The following is a 25,924-nucleotide window of genomic DNA, read 5'->3' as shown; positions in this document are numbered from 1 at the left end:
CCTGGCGGGGGGCAAAGGGGGCTGGTAGTAACACAGATTTTCAGCCTCCACCTAGGACTTACTGAATCAGAATTTTCTCAAGATCCACAAATCTGTAACTTGGAAGAGTTTTCCCTCTTCCTCATTTTTGATTCTGAGTGCTTGGGATATCTGGTTTTGTTTTTTTGGTGTGTGACTAGAGCTGCTCATGAGAAGACACGGGGAGGCTCAGGCAATGGAGAAAGGACAGGGCGCAGGGGACTAGCATCAGTGTGAGCAGCTCGTCACTAAGGTCCAAGGAAAGCTTTCGGCTGAGAAAGCGGAGGACGGAAGGGACCCGGACCCTGAGCTTTGCTATGGTCGTATGACCTTCGACAAATTTCTAAAGTATGCTGGGCCTCCGTTTCCTCAGCTGTTTAAGTGAGGAGAGAGGAAGCACATGGTTCTCGTACGGTCGCCGAGATGTGACAGCCACCGAGCGCTGCCACGGGAGGGGTCGGCCGGGAGTGCGCTCGGGAGCCTGGGGCGTCCTGCGGGGCAGCCCACCTCTAACGTGACCATTTGCTTGGCCATGGCTCTCTCTACGGCTTCGTACATCTGCGTGTTCTGGATCCCCAAGCCGCAAAAGATGACGAAAGCTTCCAGAAACTGTTCATCGTTTCGGTTGAAAGGCTTAACTTTGCCAGTGGTTTCCTCCATCTTATTAACAAGTTGGCAAACCCCTATAATAATCCAAGAAATTGAACAAATGTTACTATTCATAATCACAACATGCACTGACTTTAACACAGACCCCCAAAGGTCTAGGGCTTTTCTCTTAGGAATGCTTGCCATCTCCACAGATGCAAACGGATCCTCACAAATATACGCTAGAACAATGAACTGAGTTAATTTACACGCAAACTCATTTCACACAATCCTAAATGTATGTTGTCTATGTGCAAAAAATATCCTAGAGTACTATTTTCTTTCAGATTCTGTCACGAATTTTATATCAGTTGAATCCTCAAAGACAATTTGTCCTTTGGAGACTAATTGGATTTTTGTACTCTTGCCAACAGAACAATTTTGATGCACATCAGAATTTTGGGTCACCCAGGCCGCCTTTCCTTACTGAGAAATCAGAAGTTAAAAAACACAATTATCCACAAAATAGAATGTAGGAAACAGACAGTTCACAGAGACAGTCTCAAATTTCAAACATGTACCTCTGCATCCAGGAGAATGTTTCCAATCATTTTTGATACTGCAAAGAAATGCACGTAGAGGTGACTATTTACTTAGATCTAAGAGCAGAATTAATCTTTGAAGAAAATCATAACTTAACATCCCAAGTCCTGGCCTTTCTTAGAAAGTCAAACACACAGTATATACAAATGGAAGACCATGTCAAATCTTAATTGAACTCATGGTTCTATGGGGCTCCGATCCCAAGGGGTCTCTGCGAGGAGTCTGATGACCTTGTACCTCTGGGGAACAGTGTTTCTAATGTCCTGGGTCTTCTGTCTCTACACACGTAACACAGACCTCCATCGCGTGCCCACTGCGGAGTAGGTGCGGTGCTCCACGCTTCAGGACACACGTGGACTCTGGTCTGCGTGACTTACACTGAGAAAGGTGCACTCACATCCACTTTACAGATGAAGACACTGAGTCTCAGGAAGCTTAAGTCATGTGCTCCAGGGTGCTTACGTTTACAATTGAAATCCCAGGTCAGCCTAGCCCCAAAGACCAGATTATCACCATGCAGCTGCCCTGTGCCTTTGACCTGTCTGATGACTGTTAGCGGTTTCCTGACTGCCTCTTGCTCACCCACACCTTTGCCTATAGTTTTCCTCTGGCCCCAGTCTCTTTCCTGTTCCCCAAGAGATCCCTAAATGCCCTTCACAGGGAGCTCCCAGTGGCCTCCCGCTTCCCCAGGGGAGGCAGACACCTCTCCTAGCTCCTTATCACCTGGAGGGTCATGGGGAGTTTTACTTCTGTCTCTCTTTCTAGACTGTATATATCCTGGGCTTAAGAGGTTTTATTTTTCAGTTCCACTTCCTCAGCTAGTCAGGCCTGGCACACAGCAGGACTCAAAAAATGTTAACCAAGTTAATGAAAGGATGCAAGACTGCAGTTCTGACCCAATTACTTTCCCATGAAGACTGTGCTTTGCTATCTCTTATTTTTCCTGGAGCACAAAAGGATTTCAGAGAGTCTGAAATCATGCATGGTTGCACATGTAGTCACCATTGGGGTGCACTTTATTTTTAACACTACAAATTATCTGTATCCTCCTTTTGCTCTTTGTTTGTGAGAGTTTTTCTATTTTAGACAGTAAAGCCATCCTTATCTATCAGTATTACCACTGCAGAGGTTAGGTCTCTAACACTTATTCCATTATCAAGAAAAATTTAAAATCTGGACACTGCAAGTAAAAACCATGAGTAAATGGCAATCAGCATTCATCATTTTAAAAGACCACACACCATGTACAGTGCAAACACAAGGGTTATGTCCTCCAACCTTTGTGAATCCCCAAATTATAAAGATGGAACTGTTTATGAAGGCATCTGGCTATCTCCCTCATCACATGTTCTTGAGTCATGCATTCTTTATCTTCATATCACAATGTAACTGCATTTCAATTTTTACTAAGTTTTCTCCTGCTTGATGGCCACTTTTCATAAACAGGATTTTTCTTTTTATCACTTCCTAAGATTGACTGCATGTATGGAAAGGAAAAGACAAGCCGGTGAGGCTGAGATGTGGTCATCAGGCATTCTGCTAGGCTTGGGACCGAGGTAAGGAGCTCTTTCCAGGACAACAGTCCAAATCATAAGCCTCAGTCAAGTCCTTGAATGAATACATTGTTGTTTAGCCGCTCAGTTTAGTTCAGTCGCTCAGTCGTGTCGGACTCTTTGCAACCCCATGGATCGCAAGGCTCAGTCTGGCTTGCCAGGCTCCTCTGTTCATGGGATTCTCCCAGCAAGAATACTGGAGTAGGTTGCCATTTCCTACTCCAAGGGATCTTCCCGACCCAGGAATCGAACCCGTGTCTTCTCCTGTGGCTCCTGAATTGCAGGCAGATTCTTTACTGTTGAGCCGCCGAGGAAGCCCAGTAAGTGGTATTAATACATACCTCATGAATTGAAAGGTACTACAAGGGCATATTCAGCATTCACACAGCAAGAGTTGACTGTGCCGACCACAGCTCAGGGCAGAACACCGAGCATGTGTCTGTGTCATGACCCGCCTCGACAGACAGGCAGACACAGAGTAACACTCAGGATAAGAAAAGGGGAGAGGACGGGTGATCCCTTTAGAAATATACTTTGATTCTTCTTTGAAAGCAGTCACATTTATAGAGCATTCATGATAATCTCATTGATCTCCTTACACCCTTCATAAAATTTAACTCTATTAAACAGAAATAACCTAAGCTGGAAAAAAATCTATGAAGAAGAAAAAGGTTTATAACAAACAGGGTTCTTTGAAAAAATGTAAAGCTTGGACCCATTTACAGACAGTTTGCACAACGTATTTCTTAACGATGTGGAAGAGTGGATGAAGAGTATAGTAATGAAATGTAAAACTGGCCCTTTGAAATGCCACATCTACCAGCAAGTGATATAAAATCAGAAGCACTTATACATAAAAACAAAGTAGTTATTGCAGAACCAAAAATAAAACAAAATCACTCAGCCAAAATCAATCACTATGTATAATTCAAAACATTCAAAAACATATTAGGTGAAAACCGAGAAGTAGCAGAGCTAGATAATAAAATATCAGTGTTACGTAATATTAGTAGCTCAGAAAGTACTTGTACAGGCATCATTTCACATGCTCACAACAGCAACTCTGAGAGCTAGCTGGCACTGAAGGCCTCTGGAAATTGTGCTGAAGGGAACTGGGTAGTTTCTCAAATCACACACTGAGGTTTCCTTTTCTATAATTCCAGAGGTCAGATGTTCTTACCAACCACAGCTTTCCTTCTGGCTTTGTGGCAGAGCAGGGCGTCAACGCTTACATTCTGCCTGTGGTCTCACGCCTTCTTTCTCACACAACGTGGCGAGATGCCAAAACTGTTAACACTCGTGGCTCAGACAGTAAAGAACTGGCCTGCAGTGCAGGAGACCTGCATAGGATGCTTGGTCAGGAAAATCCCTTGGAGAAGGGAATGGTTACCGACTCCAGTATTCTTGCCTGGAGAATCCCATGGACAGAGGAGCCTGGCGGGTTACAGTCCATGGGGTCACACAGAGTCAGACATGACTGCGTGACTAACACATATACACACAAGCCCTGCCCTTTTATACCCTTATGACCAACCTTGCAAAAAAAATTTTTTTTCACTTATTTGCCAATTATCTTAATTTAGGAAGTTTTTTGCTGCAGAAAAGATTTAATTTCTCAAGTAAGTCATCTTTTAAGTTTTCAACTATCGTGTCTTGCTTTTAAAAGAAGCTCCCTGTTTTAAGACTACATATAAACCAATATTTTCCTCTAGCACATTTACAGATTCATTCTCACATTTAATCTTCTAATTCTACTTAATCCCCCCCCCCAAATTGCTACTGGATTTTTATGAAACTTAGTTATTCATCCTTTAATAATTTAAATTGTCACCTCAAATAATAAATTCATATTATTTCAACAATGTGCTTTTTTCACATTTAAATTTTATGAAATCAGTTTGCATTCTCATCAATTGCTTGTAATGGTGTAACAGAAATCATGTTTTTCTTTCTTTGAGGTACATAAAATGGTGTCTTTCAACCAATAAAATCTTAGAAACAGAAATATAGTCTATTATATACCAACACAACTTATATCAGGCTTGGGTCTGCATTTAGACTTTCTATTGCGTTCCATCAATTTTGCCATCTTTTCGAGCACACATTTAATACTTTTAATTGTTACTTATGCAGCATTATTTTAATTTCTGATAAGGCAATTCTCTATCCATCAACTCTGATTATTTTACACTATCCTTCCAGAAGAATTTTATAAATAATTCTTTTTATATGTTATCCTCCAGATGAATATTTTATGTTTGTTAAGAACTCCCTTCCCCTTTGAGAAACAACCTTATCAGGACATGTATTAAAATTGAAATAAAACCTAATCTGCAAAAACTTGACGTCTTAAAAAAAATTCTTATCATCAGGAAATGTTTTGTCAGTTCATGTACTGAAGATTTTCAAGTTATCTAGTACAGTTTGATAGTTTTCCTCACATAGATGTTCCTATTTCTGACAAAGTTTATTCCTTGTTACTGTTGAAAATGGGATTTTTTTCCATTATTATTTCCCAACAAATTTGTCTTGCCATGTAAACAAATTATTTTCCTTTAACAATTTGAAAGCCAGGCACTTTTGCAACTCTAGCTTTAGATAGCTTCTTTCAGCTGATTCTCTTGGGTTTTTCCACTTAACAATCATATCATATTGTTAGTTATTTTGTTATTTCCTTTTTCATACTTCACCTTACTTCATCCTTTCCTGTCCTCTGGTTGCTTTGGTAAGAATTTACTTTGGGTAATAGTGTTCTTTTTTTTTTAATGACTTAAAAAATATAACTCTTTCATGAGAAATTTTAAACTCTCCTTAGTATTAGTTATTACCAATTTTTATAGAATTTGTTTCATCAAAACATATCACTTTTTTGGTACAGTGTATTATATAACATCTTTTAATATTTTTTCTGCATCTATAATTACATTTCTTTTCTCATTCCCATTTGTTTCTCTTATTTCCCTCATTATCTGTGTTGAATGTTTGTTTAGTGTTTGCCCATCATCTCGTTTTACTATCCCTTTTCATTCCATAAATTTCTCTTTTCAATTTCTTTCCTCTGCTTTCTTTCTTCCTATTCATTTCTTTATTTTGGGGGCATTGTGGGGAGTGAGATGAACACTTAGTTGAAATAGTTTCATTATTTCCTGATTCAGTTCAGTCACTCAGTTGTGTCCGACTCTTTGTGACCCCATTTTCCACAGCAGGCCAGGGCTCCCTGCCATCACCAACTCCGGAGTCTACTCAAACTCATGTCCATCGAGTCAGTGATGCCATCCAACCATCTTATCCTCTGTCGTCCCCTTCTCCTCCTGCCTTCAATCTTTCCCAGCATCAGGGTCTTTTCAAATGAGTCAGCTCTTCGCATCAGGTAGCCAAAGTATTGGAGTTTCAGTTTCAACATCAGTCCTTCCAATGGATATTCAGGACTGATTTCCTTTGGGATGGACTGGTTGGATCTCCTTGCAGTCCCAGGGACTCTCAAGAGTCTTCTCCAACACCACAGTTCACAAGCATCAATTCTTCGGCACTCAACTTTCTTTACAGTCCAACTCTCACATCCATACGTGACTATTGGAAAAACCATAGCTTTGACCAGATGAACCTTTGTTGGCAAAGTAATGTCTCTGCTTTTTAATATGCTGTCTATGTTGGTCATACCTTTCCTTCTAAGGAGTAAGCATCTTTTAATTTCATGGCTGCATTCTCCATCTGCAGTGATTTTGGAGCCCAGGAAAATAAAGTCTGCCATTGTTTCCCCATCTATTTGCCATGAAGTGATGGGACCAGATGCCATGATCTTCGTTTTCTGAATGTTGAGCTTTAAGCTATCTTTTTCACTCTCCTCTTTCACTTTCATCAAGCAGCTCTTTAGTTTATTATTTCCTGATTAAAATAGCCAAATATTTAAAGCTCTACACCTCCTCTAAGTACATTTTTGACCTTATATCTTGCATTTTTATATTAAATTGAGGTAACCACTAATTTTCTGAAATACTATACTTTCATTTTGACTTTTGATTTCTTCTTTGACATTTGGGAGAATGTTTCTAGTTTCTAAGTGAGCTTTTCCCTTCTAATTTATCATTTTATTATGCATTTCTAGTTTTAATGCACTGTGATCCATGACAGTGGTTTTCAATTCTACTTTCCAGAAATGACTAAGTTTATGTTGTATGTGTGTATTTGTAAATTTCTAATGGATATTTGAAAGGATTTTGTGTTTTTAAATTATGACATATAAAAGTAAATGTATGCCAATTAAATCATTTCATTATTTATATTAATCAATTCTAATGTTTCCTTTTTTCCTATTTAGCATTTTATGAAAAAAGTATTAAAGACTCTCACTATGACTACCATTTTGTCCACTTCTCTTTGTATTTTTAATAGCTTTGACTTTTATATGTCAATGATGTTATTTACCTTATTAAAGGCATTTAGATGGGGAAACAGTGGAAACAGTGTCAGACTTTATTTTGGGGGGCTCCAAAATCACTGCAGATGGTGATTGCAGCCATGAAATTAAAAGACGCTTACTCCTTGGAAGGAAAGCTATGATCAACCTAGATAGCATATTCGAAAGCAGAGACATTACTTTGCAGACTAAGGTCCGTCTAGTCAAGGCTATGGTTTTTCCTGTGGTCATGTATGGATGTGAGAGTTGACTGTGAAGAAGGCTGAGCGCCGAAGAATTGATGCTTTTGAAGTGTGGTGTTGGGGAAGACTCTTGAGAGTCCCTTGGACTGAAGGAGATCCAACCAGTCCATTCTGAAGGAGATCAGCCCTGGGATTTCTTTGGAAGGACTGATGCTAAAGCTGAAACTCCAGTACTTTGGCCACCTCATGCGAACTGTTGACTCATTGGAAAAGACTCTGATGCTGGGAGGGATTGGAGGCAGGAGGAGAAGGGGACGACAGAGGATGAGATGGCTGGATGGCATCACTGACTCGATGGAGGTGAGTTTGAGTGAACTCCGGGACATGGTGATGGACAGGGAGGCCTGGCGTGCTGCGATTCACGGGGTCACAAAGAGTTGGACATGACTGAGCGACTGAACTGAAATGACGACAATTACACTTCCCTCTGTGAATTTATTCAATGCAAAGTGATTGTGTACATTATGCTCTTTTATCTTAAAATCTACCCCCTCTAATACTAATATTGTTATCTCTATTCAAATTTTGCCCATTTTGTGTACAGCGTGTTCTTATAAACAGTATACACTTCATATTAATATCTTCCAGAAATTCCTCAGTGTTGGTGGTCCAATAAAGGTAAGCTCTGTTTTCCAGGGCTACTATGAAGTTTCTCTTATTTTTCTATTTCTTCAATCAATTCTTGAAACTATAATCCTTATGTTTATTTTCATTCTGTAGATTTTCACTTTTATAATTTAAAGATATAATGCCCTAGTTCTTTTTTTTCTCATTTTCTTCCAGTTATTACTGTCCCTACAGTCTTATTTTCTATGCTTCTTATCATTGAACACAATTTACCTCTAACTGGAAAAACTGGATACCTTAAGCAACATAGGCAATATGTACCATGTATGACACTGCACAATGTTATTATGTTTGCATTAGGGAAATCCTAGCAAATATTTTTACAAACAGCTGAACAGATTGCCAAATGATATAGTTTACTATGAAAATAAAAAATTAAGTAGAAGTAAAATTTAAATTTACATAATTTTACAGCATTTACTTATGCATTGGAATCATATTGCCACACACAGATGAGCAAAGAATTAGACAGTATGAGTTTAGAAAATACATTCAGTAAAAAATACGTCTCTCTCATACTTCACTGTGTCAAATAACATGTAGTGTAACACTATGATTTGTATTACTTTTGCACTAAAAAAAGAGATATAAAGAATTATCTAAAGTGGAAATGTTCTCAACAACTTTTCTTTTTGGATGGGAATGGAACTGATTTCTTCAAAACATGCCCTGAAACTGACATGGAAAATAGACATAAGTATTTCTAGTAAATATAAGAAAAAGACAAACTTAATCTAATAAGTAGGGGAAATGATTGGTTAAAATAAATGAATGCTTCATGAGGAAAGGAGCCTCTTAATAGTCTTGGAAACAAAGTCGTGGAAACATTCTGGAGCAGCCAGACCACTGAGCAAACATTAATGATACAACAGGCCCTGCGCTCGTCTAATGTCTACAGTTTCATCTAATTGTCAGTAATGGAAAAAAAGGAAGGAAGGAAAGATTACAAAAAACACATGGGCCCGTCTGTCTTTCCGCATGTAACTCTGTAGGGATTCTGTATTAGAATTACATAATAGCAAAATCTGGTCTGTGACATATAAGAAAAATTATTACAAGCATGCTATTTTCCATGGTACATCTGTGAATATAAAGTTCACTTGAGAATTCAAATTCTCTGTTTTGTTACACTTACAGAACCGTGGGGAACACTGAAAATTTTCCCTATTGGAATTACCTTGAACCCCCACCAGAAATCTCACTAGGGTATTTTTCTTTCTTTTAACTGGTAGGGAATTTTTCGTTCCCCAAAACAATATTTGCTTACTTTTGACCCTTGTTATCAAATAAGAGTGACACAAAATGTACGCAAACAGAAGTCTGATTATTTTAGCTGGTACTGTTCATTTCTTGTTCACTTGTCTGGAACGGTGACAGGACCACAGAACGTGGATTCTGAACAGATCTGAAGGGTGTGACTTAGTTGTATAAGGTGCCCACAACACTCCAGGACTCTTGCCTGGAAAATCCCATGGGTGGAGGAGCCTGGTGGGCTACAGTCCATGGGGTCGCTAAGAGTCGGACACTACTGAGCGACTTCACTTTCACTTTTCACTTTCATGCATTGGCAACCCACTCCAGCGTTCTTGCCTGGAGAATCCCAGGGACGGGGGAGCCGGGTGGGCTGCCGTCTATGTGGTCGCACAGAGTCGGGCACAACTGAAGTGACTCAGCAGCAGCAGCAGCAACTGTTTAAAAGGTTAATCGGAGAGTGGAACCACGTGGATATCCTGAGTCCTATTCCTATCCAGGGATCTCTGTGCTTTCCCAAATGACTCTTATTTATTATTTGTGTAAAGTGGTGAAAAAGCCTGATTATAACTTCCTCTAGCCATTCCCAATTATTCCAAAGAGATGCTGCTAAGAAAAAGCAAAGACATGACTTAATGTGGCCAGCTGCCACTCTGCCCTCCTTCTCACCAAAACATATTAGTATTAATAAATGGTGCATCACTTCTGGAGTTCATTTCACATTTTCAAAGGTCAAAGGCAGCTTGTTGTAAGCTCTACATTTCTATCAAAAAGCATAACATCTGCCATGTGGTTTGCACCTAACTCCCTAGGACTTCAGCTTTTAACTAAACATTGACTCAGAGTCATACCGTAGGGCACCTCCGTCAATTTTCTTTGGTCTCTGTTAGGGATCTGATCGGTGATACCCTTGGAAGGAGCTAATACATGAGTTCACTAGCTTCTCCTTTGTTCTCTGAGAACTGAGAGGTGTGCAAGTGATGAACAGCCTTCAGGGAGTCGCCAGGCTGTCTTCCCAGAGGCTGATGAGGCAATTCACCAGTGAGCCCAGCCCCGGAGGCTCGGAAAGCAGATTACCACGCCGAGGACACCTCCTGCTCTCTGGGGTGCAGAACAGTACTTCAGCTCACAGACTGACTTATGAAACCAGAATAGTATCAAGAAATGGGTACCAACAAGAAATGGATCTGCCTCAGGAATGCGAGCAGTGCACCCGTAACTCAGCCCATGGCCTCAAGTCCAGGTGACTGATCTACGAGAAGGAGCAGCTGGCAAAGCGAGCCATGCATTCTCTTCACACGAGTTAACGTATCTTGGAAAGTAAATAATCAGAACAAGGGAGGTCAGACTGGTGGGCTGTTTAAAGGTGTAAGTCAGTGTATCAGTCTCTAAGTGAGGACGCACAGCAGGAGGAGAACTGGATCGCTGGGGGTGCCAGGACCACCTGCTGGACGCACGGCCACCCAAGTGCTGGTCTCAAGCGGTCAGAAGAGCCTGTGCACCGACACAGCCTTCCACACCCATCTCCACGAAAGGGGCCAAGGTTCCCAGACTGCTGGACAGAACCTGAGAGGCAATTTTAGTGTTGGTCTCCCCACTCCCCACTTTCATAAATACCTCCCTGCCCCACCTTTCTGACTGACACTCTTCTTTAATAAAATTACAGTCAAATCTTGGAACTAACAAGAATTTTTTTTTTTTCTGGAAACTGATTTTCAACCTGGAAACTAATCAGATTTCTTAAGGTAAATTTATACAGCTAAGTCTTGTGCTAAGTCTTGTACCATTAGGGTTTTTATTTAAAAGTTTAAACCTTTATTTCAATTTCTAGGGGGAATATTTAACAGTTCAGGCTATTTTTACAGCGTCAATCACGCATGTGTTAGTCACTCAGTTGTGTCTGACTCGTTGTGACCCTATGGACTGGAGCCCGCCAGGCTCCTCTGTCCATGGAATTCTCCAGGCAGGAATACTGGAGTGAGTTGCCATGCCCTTCTCCAGGGGATTTTCTTGACCCAAGGATTGAACCTAGGTCTCCTGCATTGCAGGTGGATTCTTCACCATCTGAACCACCAAGGAACCCATAATTGGCATAGAAATTGCCTTTGCTACTCTTAATATAACCTGCAGTGCCAAGAAACAAATATGTCAGTAACGGGAAAGATCGTCTCATTTTTCTGAGAATGCCTTCTTCCACCATTCCTGCAGTAGACATGTTTTACTAAACTTTATTATAAGAACGCAAACTCCTTGAGGCAGGGATTTTGACTTATTCACGGATTTATCCCAGGTGCTGAAAACATGGAGTGTTCAATGCATACAATCTACAATCTAAACCACATATTCAAAAAAAGAGAAATCATAAACTAAGATGTGAGGCTCCAAAACAATATACATTATCAATTTGATATCTCTCAGTCTACTAACTTTCAACATGTCATTTTTAAACAAAACCTCTGTTGAAACAGGATTATAATTACAAAAGTATATCATATTTAACAAGATATTTAACAAATGTTTATTGACATCTATCAAGGTAAAATTATTTCAAAATTCTTTTATCATTCCAATTTTCATCTTTTTTTTCTGTATTTTAGTCTTTAAATTTACACTGGAAAGAAGTTTCTGGGAATATATGTTTTTCTTTAATAAGTGCAGAGTGGAGGTCAATGAAAAGGCTTTACCTATCACTTTGTTCTTCTTTCCATTTTTTATAGGTGTACAAAGCAAACTTCTAATGCACTGCTGGTTTATATTTCCCATGTTTTCATTCTAAACAAAGAAACGAAAAGCAAAACAGCTAAATACTATGAACAGATTGTCTGCCCATTAGATGCTATACAAACTATACTGGACATACGAAGTTATTAATATGCTTATCTTTTATTAGCTGGAGATAACATCAGAGTGTAAAAAATGCACAAATTATAATGAAGTTCATATAAATGCAATAAAAAACAATCAGTCTTTACTAAAAATACTAAATATCCTGTTTAATTTTTTATTTTCCATTTTATTTACCTATATTTCTTTTATTTTCCATGTTAAAGTTTCTTAAGCAGCTTACAGTAGTACTAAGCAAAATATTTACTGAGTTCTAACTATCCCTGTGTAGTAGATGTCTCAAGCAACTTAATAAGAAGGGTAGAAATCAGAATCTTTACACCACCAAGGATTCTACACATTACAAATGTCTCTTTCTTTAGTTTTACCACTGTTTCTATTGTCTATATTGCTACAGTCTTAAAAAGGCCTCCTAGATATGAAAGTAACAAAGTCAGCTGCAATGCTTTTCTTAAGTCAGATGAGAGAAAATACTAGAATCTAAAGTTTTCAGTGTCTGAGAAACTGACCCTTGTAGGTTTGCTCTCAAGAAAAACAAATACTCATTTTTTTTTTTTCACAAGGTGTTCACTGTGGTAGATTACCAGTTACAGACACTCAAGCCATATGGAACTTAATTTTTGAAGACAAACTCAGGAACTCTAGCAATACTATCTCAAGAGTGTCAACTGATATTAAGTAGGTAATAGTGAAACTACCTCAAAGTTAATGATATTTCATGTTTTCAAAACTGACAAAAGTACAGAGAAAAATACGGTAAGTATAGCTGACCACCTCTGAACAGATGTTCTGAGCTGTTTTATTTCCCTTCCTCAGATCAGGGCTAACACAGATCACTTCCAAAGAGCCAATTCTGGAGCCAGTCCTTCAGTTAAGAGTAGTACAGAGCAGGTCCGATAGGAAAACAGCCATCAAGCTCCAAGTCTAAAACCGCATTACTTACTGTCCAGGGAAATCTTTTGTCCTTACTGACATCTGGGATATTAAGTGGTTCCATAGTATTTTTGACATACTGAGCATACATGTAATTGATTCTGTTTGCATCACGTTCCCTGTGGAAAGAACAGAGGTGAGTTCTTTCCATGCAGTGAAAAAACACAGGCAAAACAGGCATACAGATGGTTATAAGAGAAACACAGCAGTCTGAAATTATGGAGCAAAGTGTACAACTTAATTAGAAAATGAAGCTTTAAACATATTTGATGATACACAACTTTAGTAGTTACTACAATTGAAATTTTTTGAAAAAACAAAGGCTCACAATTTTTCAGCTATTGAAAACAAGTTTAAAATGTCATTAAGTAATCTTCTTAACACTCTTAACGGTCATGTTGATTTTTGTGCCATTTAATATGAAATCCCTATGAATTTTCCTCTATGACTTATTTTCTCATCAGATTATAGAATGACTAAAGCCAAGTGTCTGTTTTTATTTCCTTATTTGTCTACTCATACCAACAGAATAATCTTTTACACATTTTAGACCAAGAGAAAAATCGAGCAGGTCTAGAATTTTATGAAGTTTTTCTCTCTTCATTTTTCTGCTTTGCAGTGCTTTAAGACATATATTTAAATTAAAAACAATGCTTTTGAACTTACAATATTTTCCCAACTCTTTTTCCAGTTTCTTGCTTAACAGGTAGAACACAAAAGGTTAACCTGATGTCAGAGGGTTTCTAAGTATAATGCCAGTGCCAGAGTTGGGAAAACAGAATAGAATATGTCTTTTCGTTAGGAAACCTCCTACACTCCCTGGTGATGGGAATAAACTTGACAAAGATGGTCAGATTATGGAAATTTACTCCACAAATTTCTGAGAGGCTGTGCCTACAGTAACTGTAAGATCACTATCTGAAGAAATAGGAAAGCCTAATAGTGGGAAGAACTATGCAAAAAATATCTTAATGACCCAGATAACCACGATGGTTATCTAGAGCCTAGAGCCAGACATCCTGGAATGGGAAGTCAAGTGGGCCTTAGGAAGCATCACTACGAACAAAGCTAGTGGAGGTGATGGAATTCCAGTTGAGCTATTTCAATTTCTGAAAGATGATGCTGTTAAAGTGCTGCACTCAATATGCCAGCAAGTCTGAAAAAATGTGCAGCAGCCACAGGACTGGAAAAGGTCAGTTTTCATTCCAATCCCAAAGAAAGGCAATGCCAAAGAATGTTCAAACTAACACACAATTGCACTCATCTCACACACTAGCAAAGGAATGCTCAAAATTCTCCAAGCCAGACTTCAGTATTCAATAGTACATGAACCATGAACTTTCAGATGTTCAAGCTGGATTTAGAAAAGGCAGAAGAACCAGAGATCAAATTGTCAACATCCGCTGGATCAATGAAAAAGCAAGAGAGTTCCAGAAAAAACATCTACTTCTGCTTTACTGACTACGCCAAAGCCTTTGACTGTGTAGATCACAACAAACTGTGGAAAAGAGATGGCAATACCAGACCACCTGACCTGCCTCCTGAGAAATCTGTATGCAGGTCAAGAGGCAACAGTTAGACCTGGACATGGAACAACAGACTCGTTCCAAATAGGAAAAGGAGTACGTCAAGGCTGTATATTGTCACCCTGCTTATTTAACTTCTATGCAGAATACATCATGAGAAACACTGGGCTGGAAGAAGCACAAGGTGGAATCAAGATTGCCAGGAGAAATCTCAATAACCTCAGATATGCAGATGACACCACCCTTATGGAAGAGGAACTAAAAAGCCTCTTGATGAAAGTGAAAGAGGAGAGTGAAAAAGTTGGCTTAAAGCTCAACATTCAGAAAACTAAGATCATGGAAAGAGTGGAAACAGTGGCTGACTTTATTTTCTTGGGCTCCAAAATCACTGCAGATGATGACTGCAGCCATGAAATTAAAAGATGCTTGCTCCTTGTAAGAAAAGCTATGACCAACTAGACAGCATATTGAAAAGCAGAGACATTACTTTGCCAACAAAGGTTCATCTGGTCAAAGCTATGGTTTTTCCAGTAGTCATGTATGGATGTGAGAGTTGGACTATAAAGAAAGCTGAGTGCCGAAGAATTGACGCTTTTGAACTGTGGTGTTGGAGAAGACTCTTGAGAATCCCTTGGATAGCAAGGAGATCCAACCAGTCCATCTTAAAGGAAATCAGTCCTGAATATTCATTGGAAGAACTGATGATGAAGCTGAAACTTCAATACTTTGGCCACCTGATGCAAAGAACTGACTCATTTGAACAGACTCATTTGATGTTGGGAAAGACTGAAGGTAGGAGAAGAATGGGATGACAGAGGATGAGATGGTTGGATGGTGTCACCAACTCGATGGACATGAGCTTGAGCAGGCTTCGGGAGTTGGTGAAGGACAGGGAAGCCTGGTGTGCTGCAGTCCATGGGGTCGCAAAGGGTCAGACACAATAAGCGACTAAACTGCCTGAACTGAATAGAGGGAAACATTTCAAAATTAAGTGGTGTCTCAGGAAAACTGTCCACTTGCTCTGAGTTCTCAAGTTTCCAATCTTTTCCTATCTCCCATCCTCTCACTCAGCCTGCGCAAACTGCTTCTAGGACAGTGGTCTCAAATGGTATTCTTGATCACTAGTGATACCACAAAGGCTCCTCAAGTCGTGGCTTCATTCCTGGCTGAGATATTTTTGTCTTTCCTTTCTCTGATGTGGCCAAAATACTAGAGTGGGTAGCCATTCTCTTCTCCTGGGTTCGAGAACCGAGATCAAGACCTGGGTTCAATCCCTGGGTTGGAAATATCCCCTGGAGAAGAGAATGGCTACCCACTCCAGTATTCTGGCCTGGAGAATTCCATTGACTCTACAGTCCATGGGGTCGCAACGAGTCAGACACGACTGAGTGACTTTCAGTTCTTTGATGAACCTACACTTTAGGTTAAGTGTAATTGGCCACGTCAGGTAATGACTATATGTCCAGTACTATATACAATGGAAAAAAAGAATGAAAGGGAAACGACCATGGTAACGGAGGAATAGATGAACTTCAGACTGAACACTTCTGAGCCTAGACTGATAACCTGGGAAGGCATGAAAAATGTTAGACACATTAGACCCAAGATACTCCTGGCTTCTTAATACTTCGTACATAATTACCTGGGGAGAATCCCAAGAAAAGGTTATGAGATAAGTGCAGGATTTCGGTTAACAAAACTTTTTAAAACAATAAATATTTCATGGAAAACGGAAGTCTCAGGAAAATAAAAGACGCTATAGTAAAGATAAGAAAAATGAAAAAGCATCTACAAAGAGAAAGGAGTACACTGGAAAGGATTCCTTTGTCCAAATGTCTTTTACAATGATGATGATAACATGTGACTTTTGTTATTATCATGATTTCAACAGAGGGAGCCAGATGAACCCAAACACTTAAGCAGTCCAATTTCAGAGTCTACACTCTCATACTCCGTGTCTATCGTTTTTCAAAGGAGTACAAATCTTTTTACTATTTTAAAAATAGTAAGTGTTCCTGCATTTAACTATGTTTCCCAATATAATTATAATTAACAAGTAGTATATATATTCCAAAAACATGAGCTTAAAGGATTAATTCCATGTATTTGTCATTATGTGATAAAATACATGTTTAAAATAAACATGGGGCTTGCCTGGTGGTTCAGACAGTAATGAATCCACCTGCAATGCAGGAGACCTGGGTTTGATCCCTGGGTCGGGAAGATCCCCTGGAGGAAGCCATGGCAACCCACTCCAGTATTCTTGCCTGGAGAATCCCATGGACAGAGGAGCCTGGCGGGCTACAGTCCATAGGGTTGCAAAGACTCAGGCACAACTGAGTTTAGACTAAGCACAGCACAAAATTAACATGAAGTTAACTAATATGGAATTATAGCACTAAAACATCTATTTCTTAACATTACGAGCTTACAGAAACAGTATAACATCACATTTACTTTTCCTTCTAATTAGGTGGCTCTCTGAACTGAAGCACAGGAAACTCTGAAACCTCCCACCATCTGGAAATGACCTTCACTTCTCAAATTCTACAAACCCCAAGAGCTTACTGTGTTAGATCCCATTGATAATACAATTCTAATAATTATGTATAATGTTCACCTTCACTATTCTTCATTTTTATCCTTAACATTTCAAAACTGTCTTCAATAAATTATTTTATCTTTTAAAAGTTAATCAGATGGTTGGTTAGAAGAGTACTAAGTGAGCCATACTTTCCCACTGACATATAATTGCCTAAAAAGAATGATTTGCTTACCGCTAACATCATCAAACTGCCAGGCATTTCATCTCATGAAAGATGTTTGCATTGACAAAGTGTTTAATAATGAAAACTGGAAAGGCCTAAATTCTATCAATAAGAAACTTCAGAAATGTAATAAAGAATCTGCTGGCCAAGGGTCAGTATCAGCTAGTCCTTTTACAAAGCTAAAGCTACTATTTTAGTAACGTTAGCACCATTTTAGTTTTCACAAAATGAAGCCTGATATCTAATTTTTATTATAATAAAAACATACATCACTAAGAGGTCTTATACTGCATCATAAGATTAAAAGCTAACTATTAGCTAATGTAAGGCACTGGTGTTGGATAAATTTTCATTACTGTAAACTTGGTTAATGAATCAGTTAAAATGGTCCATGTAAATTAGTCTCTTCTAAGGTAACCATACTGATATTTATCCTTTATTAAAAAATCTTTACACTAAGACTGTCTTGGAATAATTTTTAAAAGTGGAAAGATATATTTTCTTTTACAGAGAGGGAATGTGATATTCATTAGAAACAAATCAAGTATACAGTTCAGTTCAGTTCAGTCGCTCAGTCGTGTCCGACTCTTTGCAACCCCATGAATCACAGCACGCCAGGCCTCCCTGTCCATCACCATCTCCCAGAGTTCACTCAGATTCACGTCCATCGAGTCAGTGATGCCATCCAGACATCTCATCCTCTGTCGTCCCCTTCTCCTCCTGCCCCCAATCCCTCCCAGCATCAGAGTCTTTTCCAATGAGTCAACACTTCGCATGAGGTGGCCAAAGTACTGGAGTTTCAGCTTTAGCATCATTCCTTCCAAAGAAATCCCAGGGCTGATCTCCTTCAGAAAGGACTGGTTGGATCTCCTTGCAGTCCAAGGGACTCTCAAGAGTCTTCTCCAACACCACAGTTCAAACGCATCAATTCTTTGGCGCTCAGCCTTCTTCACAGTCCAACTCTCAACATGCTATCTAGGTTGGTCATAACTTTTCTTCCAAGGAGTAAGCGTCTTTTAATTTCATGGCTGCAGTCACCATCTAGTAAGATTTTAGTTTTTTTAATGCATATTCACCAGTAGAGGTCACTATTACACCAAGTCACTGGGCTTGTTCAGCTATCAGAAGAATTAGAGGACTTATCTGAATTAATAACAAAAAATCCCAATGTGAATACATAAAATAAAAGTACACAGAAATATGCTGCCACACAAATACATTTAAAGGTAAATATACATAATTCCTCATTTTACACATTTTTCTTTTCTTTTTTGGCTGTGCCTCTTAGCTTGCGCAATCTTAGTTCCCCAACCAGAGATGGAACCCAGGCCCCAGCAGTGAAAGCACGGAATCCTAACCACTACACAGCTAGGGAATTCTCATCATTTTATACATTTAATATGCATATCATACTCATTTTCCTATTATCCTCTGGATATATATAAATTCATAAATAAACATGTATATATATATTTGTCTACATAGTAATCATTATTTATGCAAGCCAAAAGTAAAATAATCAAATATTTAATGTTTAACAGCTTTCTAAAATGTTCATTATAAAAAGCAACAAAAATGTATGGTGTCATAAAATAAAAATAGTATCTATTAATGTTCCTCCTAAGAATAAGACTTCATAACTGACCTAGGCAGCACAGCCCAATACCAGCACTTAAGAAAGATACATACATACTCACTGGGACATGTGCATACTATCACATATTCAAAAAGGATTCAAACTCCACTAAAGCAATGTTAAATATGCCAGAAAATACACACACAGAAGCTTAGGAAAGAACAGATGTGGAGATGGGAAATAAAGTTCAGTTCATGACTAACAATGCCAAAAGGGAAATAAAAGTCAGCTATTCTGATATAATTGTATGAAAGAAAAATTCAAGGGTAGCAGAAACATCTCTGGGGTAGAGATTCCACTGTTTATGTACCCTGACTACCCATTCCACAGCCAGGTCAGGAGTCACGGCCCAGGTCAGGGGTACCCTGCAAGTCAAACACATTCCCTATCTGTCTCCATGTTACTTCTGCTCCTTTGCGGCTTCCTAAAATACTTCAAATAGAAGAAAAAGTCTTTCATTGTATCATATTGGTAAAATAATACTCAATATAATTTTTTGATTTAAATACAATCACTTAACAAAGTAACAACTTTAAACCGCTAGAGTCAACAGTTTCTCCATCCTGCTGGGGAACACAGAAAAGGACAGGAAATGTCATGAAAGGGAAGAGAAGAAAGGAAAGGATATACCGGGCAGAAGACAGCTTCTGCAGACCCCACGCTGATCCATGGGGTCAGTCCTAATGAGGAAGGCTGGGACAAAACCAGGTGGCACACTCAAGCATTTTGTTCTTGCAGCTGCAAGCTCAGACAGTTTGGTTTTACATGACCTACAAAGATGATTTTCATTTTATTTCCAGCTTTTTATTACAAACATTTTCTTCCAATTTTTTATGGTGAACTTTTGAAATACATAAGAAAGCTGAAAGCAAAATAAATATCCTACTCTTAGATTCAACAATTTGTAATATTTTGCCACATTTGCTATATCTACATATGTGCAAATATATTCATTTACTTATACTAAATTTAGATATATTTATTATATTTAGATATATTTACTGTTTTATTTATTTTTGGTTGAACCATATTTTTTGTTGAAAATATCTTTTTTTTAATTGAAGGAATTTTTTTTTTAAATTGAAGTACAGTTGATTTACTATGTCATGTTAGCTTCTGGTGTACAACACAATATACACATATGTATATATGCTATATATGTATATATACATGTATAACACATATATGTTATATATATACATATATAACTGAATCTTTTCCCTTTTTCAGATTCTTTCCCCAATAGGTTATTACAAAATATTGAGTATAGTTCCCTATGTTATACAGGAGGTCCTTGTTGATTATGTTTATATTCAACAGTGTATACAGGCTTAGTCCTAACCTCCTAATTTATCACCCACCCACCCCACAACACCCTACTCCCTCCCCAGCTGGCCCATCTGAACTACTTTAAACTAAGGTGCAGACATCCTAACACTTTATCCTTACATAAACCAGCACGAATCTACTGAAAATAAGAACATTCTTCTACTAACCACTTAGTGATGCCAAAGAAAAGGTGACAATGATTCCACACCAATACCCAGCATCCAGTGCATATGCAGATTTTCAATTATCCTCACAAATGTCTTTGATAGCTATTTGTTTTTGACTAGGATCTAATCAAGGTTCATGTACTGCATTTGGCTGCTATGTCCAAGGACAGCCCCTCCCTCCATTTTATCCAATGACTGTTGACTTTTTGAAGAGACTAGGCCAGTTATCCCCTGGTGGCTCAGATGGTAAAGTGTCTGCCTACAGTCTGGGAGACCCAGGTTCAGTCCCTGGGTTGGGAAGATCCTCTAGAGAAGGAAATGGCAACCCACTCCAGTACTCTTGCCTGAAAAATCCCATGGACAGAGGAGCATGGTAGGCTATAGTCCATGGGGTTGCAAAGAGTCGGACATGACTGAGCGACTTCACTTCACTTCACTTCAGGCCAGTTATCTTACAGAATGTTCCATAGATTTGCACAGAGGTTGTTTTTCAAGAACTACCGCCAAGGGACTTGGTTCCTGAAGATATTACTGTGACATCATTCACCAACATGAAGTAATTCTCTGATAGGTCAACTGTAGAGTAAAAACTCTGGAACTTTAATCTCAATAGTAAAGTTAAATAATGTTCTATTTCCGTAATCATATGCAGCTTTTAATTATCACTAATAAGAGGTAATATAAATTGACATGAATTATTTTAGGGAGCGAAATAAGTGAAAAAAATAAATAGTGAAAAATACAAATGGCATTATGCCCAAGAATTCCTGACGCTTGACCCTGGCAGACTTATATTCCTTGGATTATCTGATTGCTTAAGCAAACACCACCAGTAATTTGCTAAGGGTACAAAAATATGAGAAAGAACATTTGTTAGTTTACTCTAAATCCTTTTTAAAGTTCTTCAGAAAGCACATATAAAATTGGACGTCTATAACCTTGATACATATAACCTTGACTTTCTATTTTTTCTGTGTACCAGCCAACAAAAAATGAATACAAACTTTAAAATTACAAAGAACACGAAAAAGAAACGAACTGCAGTAGATTTCTGATTCTCGCCACGTGTACGTGTACTGGTGTGATGGAGACTGCAGGCACTCTTCTGGGCTCAGTTAAATCCCAGGGCTGTTTCCAAATCAGAACAGACTCAGAAACCTATCACATTTTCACTGAGGGTCCAAAGTACAAAGAAAAAATATATCTGAAATATATGTCTGTGGGTCTTGAATGAAGCAGCTCACAGAAAACACTGTACCCAGGCCTATACTAACTGTGACACCATTTGCTCTGTGAAAGAATTCTCCAACAGGTCAACTGCAGTGGAAAAAACCTGGAACTATAACGTCAAAGAGTAAAGTATTTTCACAAATGAAGTTACTTGTAGGAGGAAAAAAGCAACTACAGCTTCTGTGCCTTAAACAGGTCGTGAAATAGCTATGTAACCAGTATTATGTACATGTGAAAACAACAGAGAGGCCGTAAGTCCTTACCGTGTTAAAGTATCTGACGATTTTTCTAATTCCTCACACTCCATGTGAAACACACTAGAAAAAGAATCCTGGAAACAGAGCAACAACACATACTGAGAAATATGTTTGAGAATACACTGAAAACTATCTAGACACAGACATACAAGTCTGTGGAACTGAGACCCCACTTTCTCAGACAAAACTGACCCAAGTACTTACTTCACGACACTCTCAAACCTACTTCCCATTACTGAGAACCGTGCTCTTATTGTTTCTGATACTGACCTACAAAAATACTTATTTGAGTACTATTTGTTTTTGCTTTTCTACCAGCTGTAAATGAACATGTTACCTTCAGATTTTCTCTGTATTTATTAAAAACCCTCAAGTTTTAGCTTTTATGCATACATTCACTGCTATTCTTGGGTCTTTTTTTTTAAAGACACAATTCAATAATATTTATGAGATTATTAAATTATGAAGATTTTAGCAACAAAGAGACATACTTTTGAAGTTAAATTGAAAAGCAGCATACATATTTGCACCCATACTATAACTGAATAAAAAATTGGAAGGAAACAAATAAAACAATGATATCAGTTTAATGTGGGAACAGAAGAAAGGAGTACATTTTTTTCTTGTTCCCATTTAGATCTTTGCTCATGAGGTGAAATGTTTTTTATCAAAAAATAATTACAGTATAAATGAACATCAAGTCACTTAATTGCTACCCCCAACAAATTAAGTCTTTAAAAAGTGAGCAAAACAGATTAATCGGCATCCTGCTGAGCTATACTTTAAAGCAACTCTGATACCAGTCAGTTGCTGCCATGATAGCTGTTAACTGGTAGGATAAGCTGAATGTTAAATAAAGTGATATTTAAATGGTCTAAAAAAGGAGTGCCCTTGTGTATAACTTTCAAAAATTAAATGACAAAGAGCAGTCACAGAGCAAAAATGGTGAACTGACACACTGCATTAAATTCAGACCTGAACTTTAGAAGGATAGCTACAATCTTGTAATTATCTCTATATTAAGGAATTTATAATTGATTGAAAATATTTTAAGTAATTTCCATGAGAATACTGATTATCTTACAGCACAGTGAATTCTCATTTGATTTCCTATTAATGAGAGTTATACACACACAAACACAATGATTCAGATAACACTAGAGCACACAGTCCTGTCTTCCTAATAAAATAATTAAAAATTTAAAATATAAGTATTAAAAATCTTTTTATAAGTAAAATAATATTTTACAAATAAAATATATTTTATTTATAAAAATAATAATTTTTTCAATAAAATAATAGAAAAACTAGTATTCCCCCCCCATGCATGCATGCTAAGTCACTTCAGTCATGTCTGACTCTTTGCAATCCTATGGACTGTAGCCCATTTCTCCACCCACCCCCCCTCCACAATCAATTCCAATATCCTATACAGATTGTAATTGACTTTATGCAAGTAAGAATCCCTATTTTCTTTCCTAACCCACCAACGAAGAGCATGTTCTCAGGGTCTAAAGGAAAAAGAAAACAACTACATCAAAAAGAAATATACCAAAAGCAGTGATTCATCAGTTAAGAAGGAAAAGAAACTGCATAAAAGAAAACGGCCTTAGGCTAAAGGTGCTGATGCTAACAGCAAAGTCAGCTGGCCTGTAAGTAACCAGCACTCATCTTTCCACACAGATCTTATTTCTTTACATGCAAATCAATGGCTTGAAATCTACAGCTTAGAATAATTGAGCAACTTTCCCTGGTGGGTGAAGAATTTGGGACTAACAGGTACCTTTAACAGCACTGCCTCCACTGGGCCATGCCTTATGATTTCCACACAATCCTGTTCCGCTCAGAATAAACAAGCAGAACAGGTCTACCTGCTTACAGCAAGAGGGCACCACTATTCCTGGGCAAGAAAGGTCTGCACACTGTAATGACGAAGCATAGTGCAGCCTTGATGGAAGCAGCACACTGACATTCCCATGGTGACTGCTCAGCGGAGGGTCAACAAGGTGAGGGCGCGCCGGGGCATCCTCCAACCTCATCTCCACCCGTTTTCAACCAAACAACTCATTCTTTAATCAGCTTTAGATAAACAACCATGTTCAGCTGGACTTGAGAGAGAGTTCTGAGGCCAAGATGAGGTTTAAAAGCAATGCTTTAAGGACCGTAAGCTTCTGTCTTTCTAAAAATAAAAAAGTCATACTCTGTACTCACGGAGCAATCTTCATCCACTATGAAAATGGTGCATTTCTGCACCTGCATGAAAGAGATAATAGTGGCAGCTATTTTCTTTAGAATTACTTCTAATGATTGTTGTTCTTCAAAAATTAAGCTAGCAAGGTCAAGCAGCACCTAGACAAAAAAATTAAGAGCTCTGATTTAGTAATTATTAAAGCAATACAATGACTTATATGGGTTGTAAGTGGTTTATATATAATCTAACAAATTACAACCAAGTTTAAAAAGAAAACGTCCCTATTGATTGTCAGTACAATTAGTACTGTGGTTACGATCAGACTCTGAAGTCAGAGCCAAGAGTTTTTAATTCTGGTTTCTCCTCCTGCGGGCTTTGTGATCTAGTTTCTTGAAAATCAGAATAACAGTACCAAAATTATGGGGCTGTTGTGAAGACTAAATAAGTTAACATTGAGCAGTGTCTGATACATAAAACACACTATTGTTTTCGTTGATCCAAACTTCTGAGATCAACATTTACCAACATTGCCAACATTTTCACAGAAGAAATGTTTCCCTAAATAAACAAAATTTTCAGAGTTTCTTTCAAGTTTTTCCTGATAATTTCTCTTTCCTTTAACTCCAGAGAATTTCATCTAGTCTCACCGGAGTATCTGTGCATGGAGGGGAGAGAAAGCGTTATTATTTAAGATTTACTGAAAGCAATACTATGCCAGGAGAGGTCTGAAAGCTGAGCAGGAATTATTCAGTTAGGAATAATTATTGAAGTTAGAATAGCTATTGAAGAATAGTTGTTGAAGTTAGGAAGGAAAATATCACAGTCAAAAAGAACTGCATTGAGAGAAAGTGGCATATTGTATGTTTTGATCAAACTTTCTAAGAATAGAGAGTGTCAAGGGGAACACTAAGCAGATGATATTGCAGAGGGTAAACAGAGAAAGAATCCCCAAAGCCCTGACTGTCTTTTGAAGCAGTTTGCACTGTGATGGATTGTGGTAGAGAAGGGACAAGAGCACCTCATTTTCATAAAGTGAAGCCTGGATTAATGAGTGGTGAGACTGGAGCAGGGAGATGTTGGGAAGATGCTGCAGGTGGAAGTCATGGAGGGTCCACTGTCTTATTAACACAAGTTCTAAAAAGAGACATTAAAGGTGGGGGGATGAATTATCAAAGAAATAAGGAAAAAGAAATACATAAAGCTAAGGGCTTACATCTCCAGACTGAAAGGAATGACCAGGTACAAGCATGATGAATGAAAACAAGAACCATATTGTGAAATTCAGTTACAAGAGCAACGACAAAGAAACAATCCCAAAAGCTTATAGATAAAAAAGAGCTCCAGGAATCAGAACAATATCAATGCTGGCAGAAGACAAAGCATAATCTCTAAATTCTGAGAAACGTTTTCAATGCAGAATTTTATACCCAGCCAAACTGGCAGGATGCTATAATAAATACTTTTATACATGTAAGGCGCTCACGTCACAGTATCTGTCGCAAGTAGTTAATTAAGAATGTGCTACAGCAGAACAAGGGATAAACTGAGAAGGGAGGAGCCCTGGGATCCAGTGGATAACTAGTGGAGTCTTCCTAAGAAAGCAGTGAGGGAAGTCCTACCGTGAACCCCGCACAGCAGGCATGAGGAGAAATAGGTTTGCTTGAAAGGAGAAAGGAAGAGAACCTCAATCTGGAGATTCTACATGAAAAAGAAGAACTCCAGAGAATGCCTAAATAATGGAGAG

General features: G+C 38.4%; 1 protein-coding gene across 1 annotated transcript in view; it reads right to left on the bottom strand.

Annotated features, from left to right (window-relative positions):
- Nucleotides 1-25,924, bottom strand: part of PDE5A (phosphodiesterase 5A) — a 142,865-nt gene that overhangs the window by 52,033 nt on the left and 64,908 nt on the right. The window contains exons 6-10 of the mRNA XM_068975114.1: nt 24,201-24,338; nt 21,996-22,063; nt 13,087-13,195; nt 11,984-12,071; nt 526-701 (exon numbers count right to left, since the gene is read on the bottom strand). Of these exons, the coding sequence (XP_068831215.1) occupies nt 526-701; nt 11,984-12,071; nt 13,087-13,195; nt 21,996-22,063; nt 24,201-24,338 (579 nt within the window). The remainder of the gene's footprint in view (nt 1-525; nt 702-11,983; nt 12,072-13,086; nt 13,196-21,995; nt 22,064-24,200; nt 24,339-25,924) is intronic.

Source organism: Capricornis sumatraensis, chromosome 7 (genome assembly GCF_032405125.1).
Source record: "Capricornis sumatraensis isolate serow.1 chromosome 7, serow.2, whole genome shotgun sequence".
Lineage (NCBI taxonomy): Eukaryota > Metazoa > Chordata > Mammalia > Artiodactyla > Bovidae > Capricornis > Capricornis sumatraensis.
This window is presented reverse-complemented; position numbering and strand designations above follow the sequence as displayed.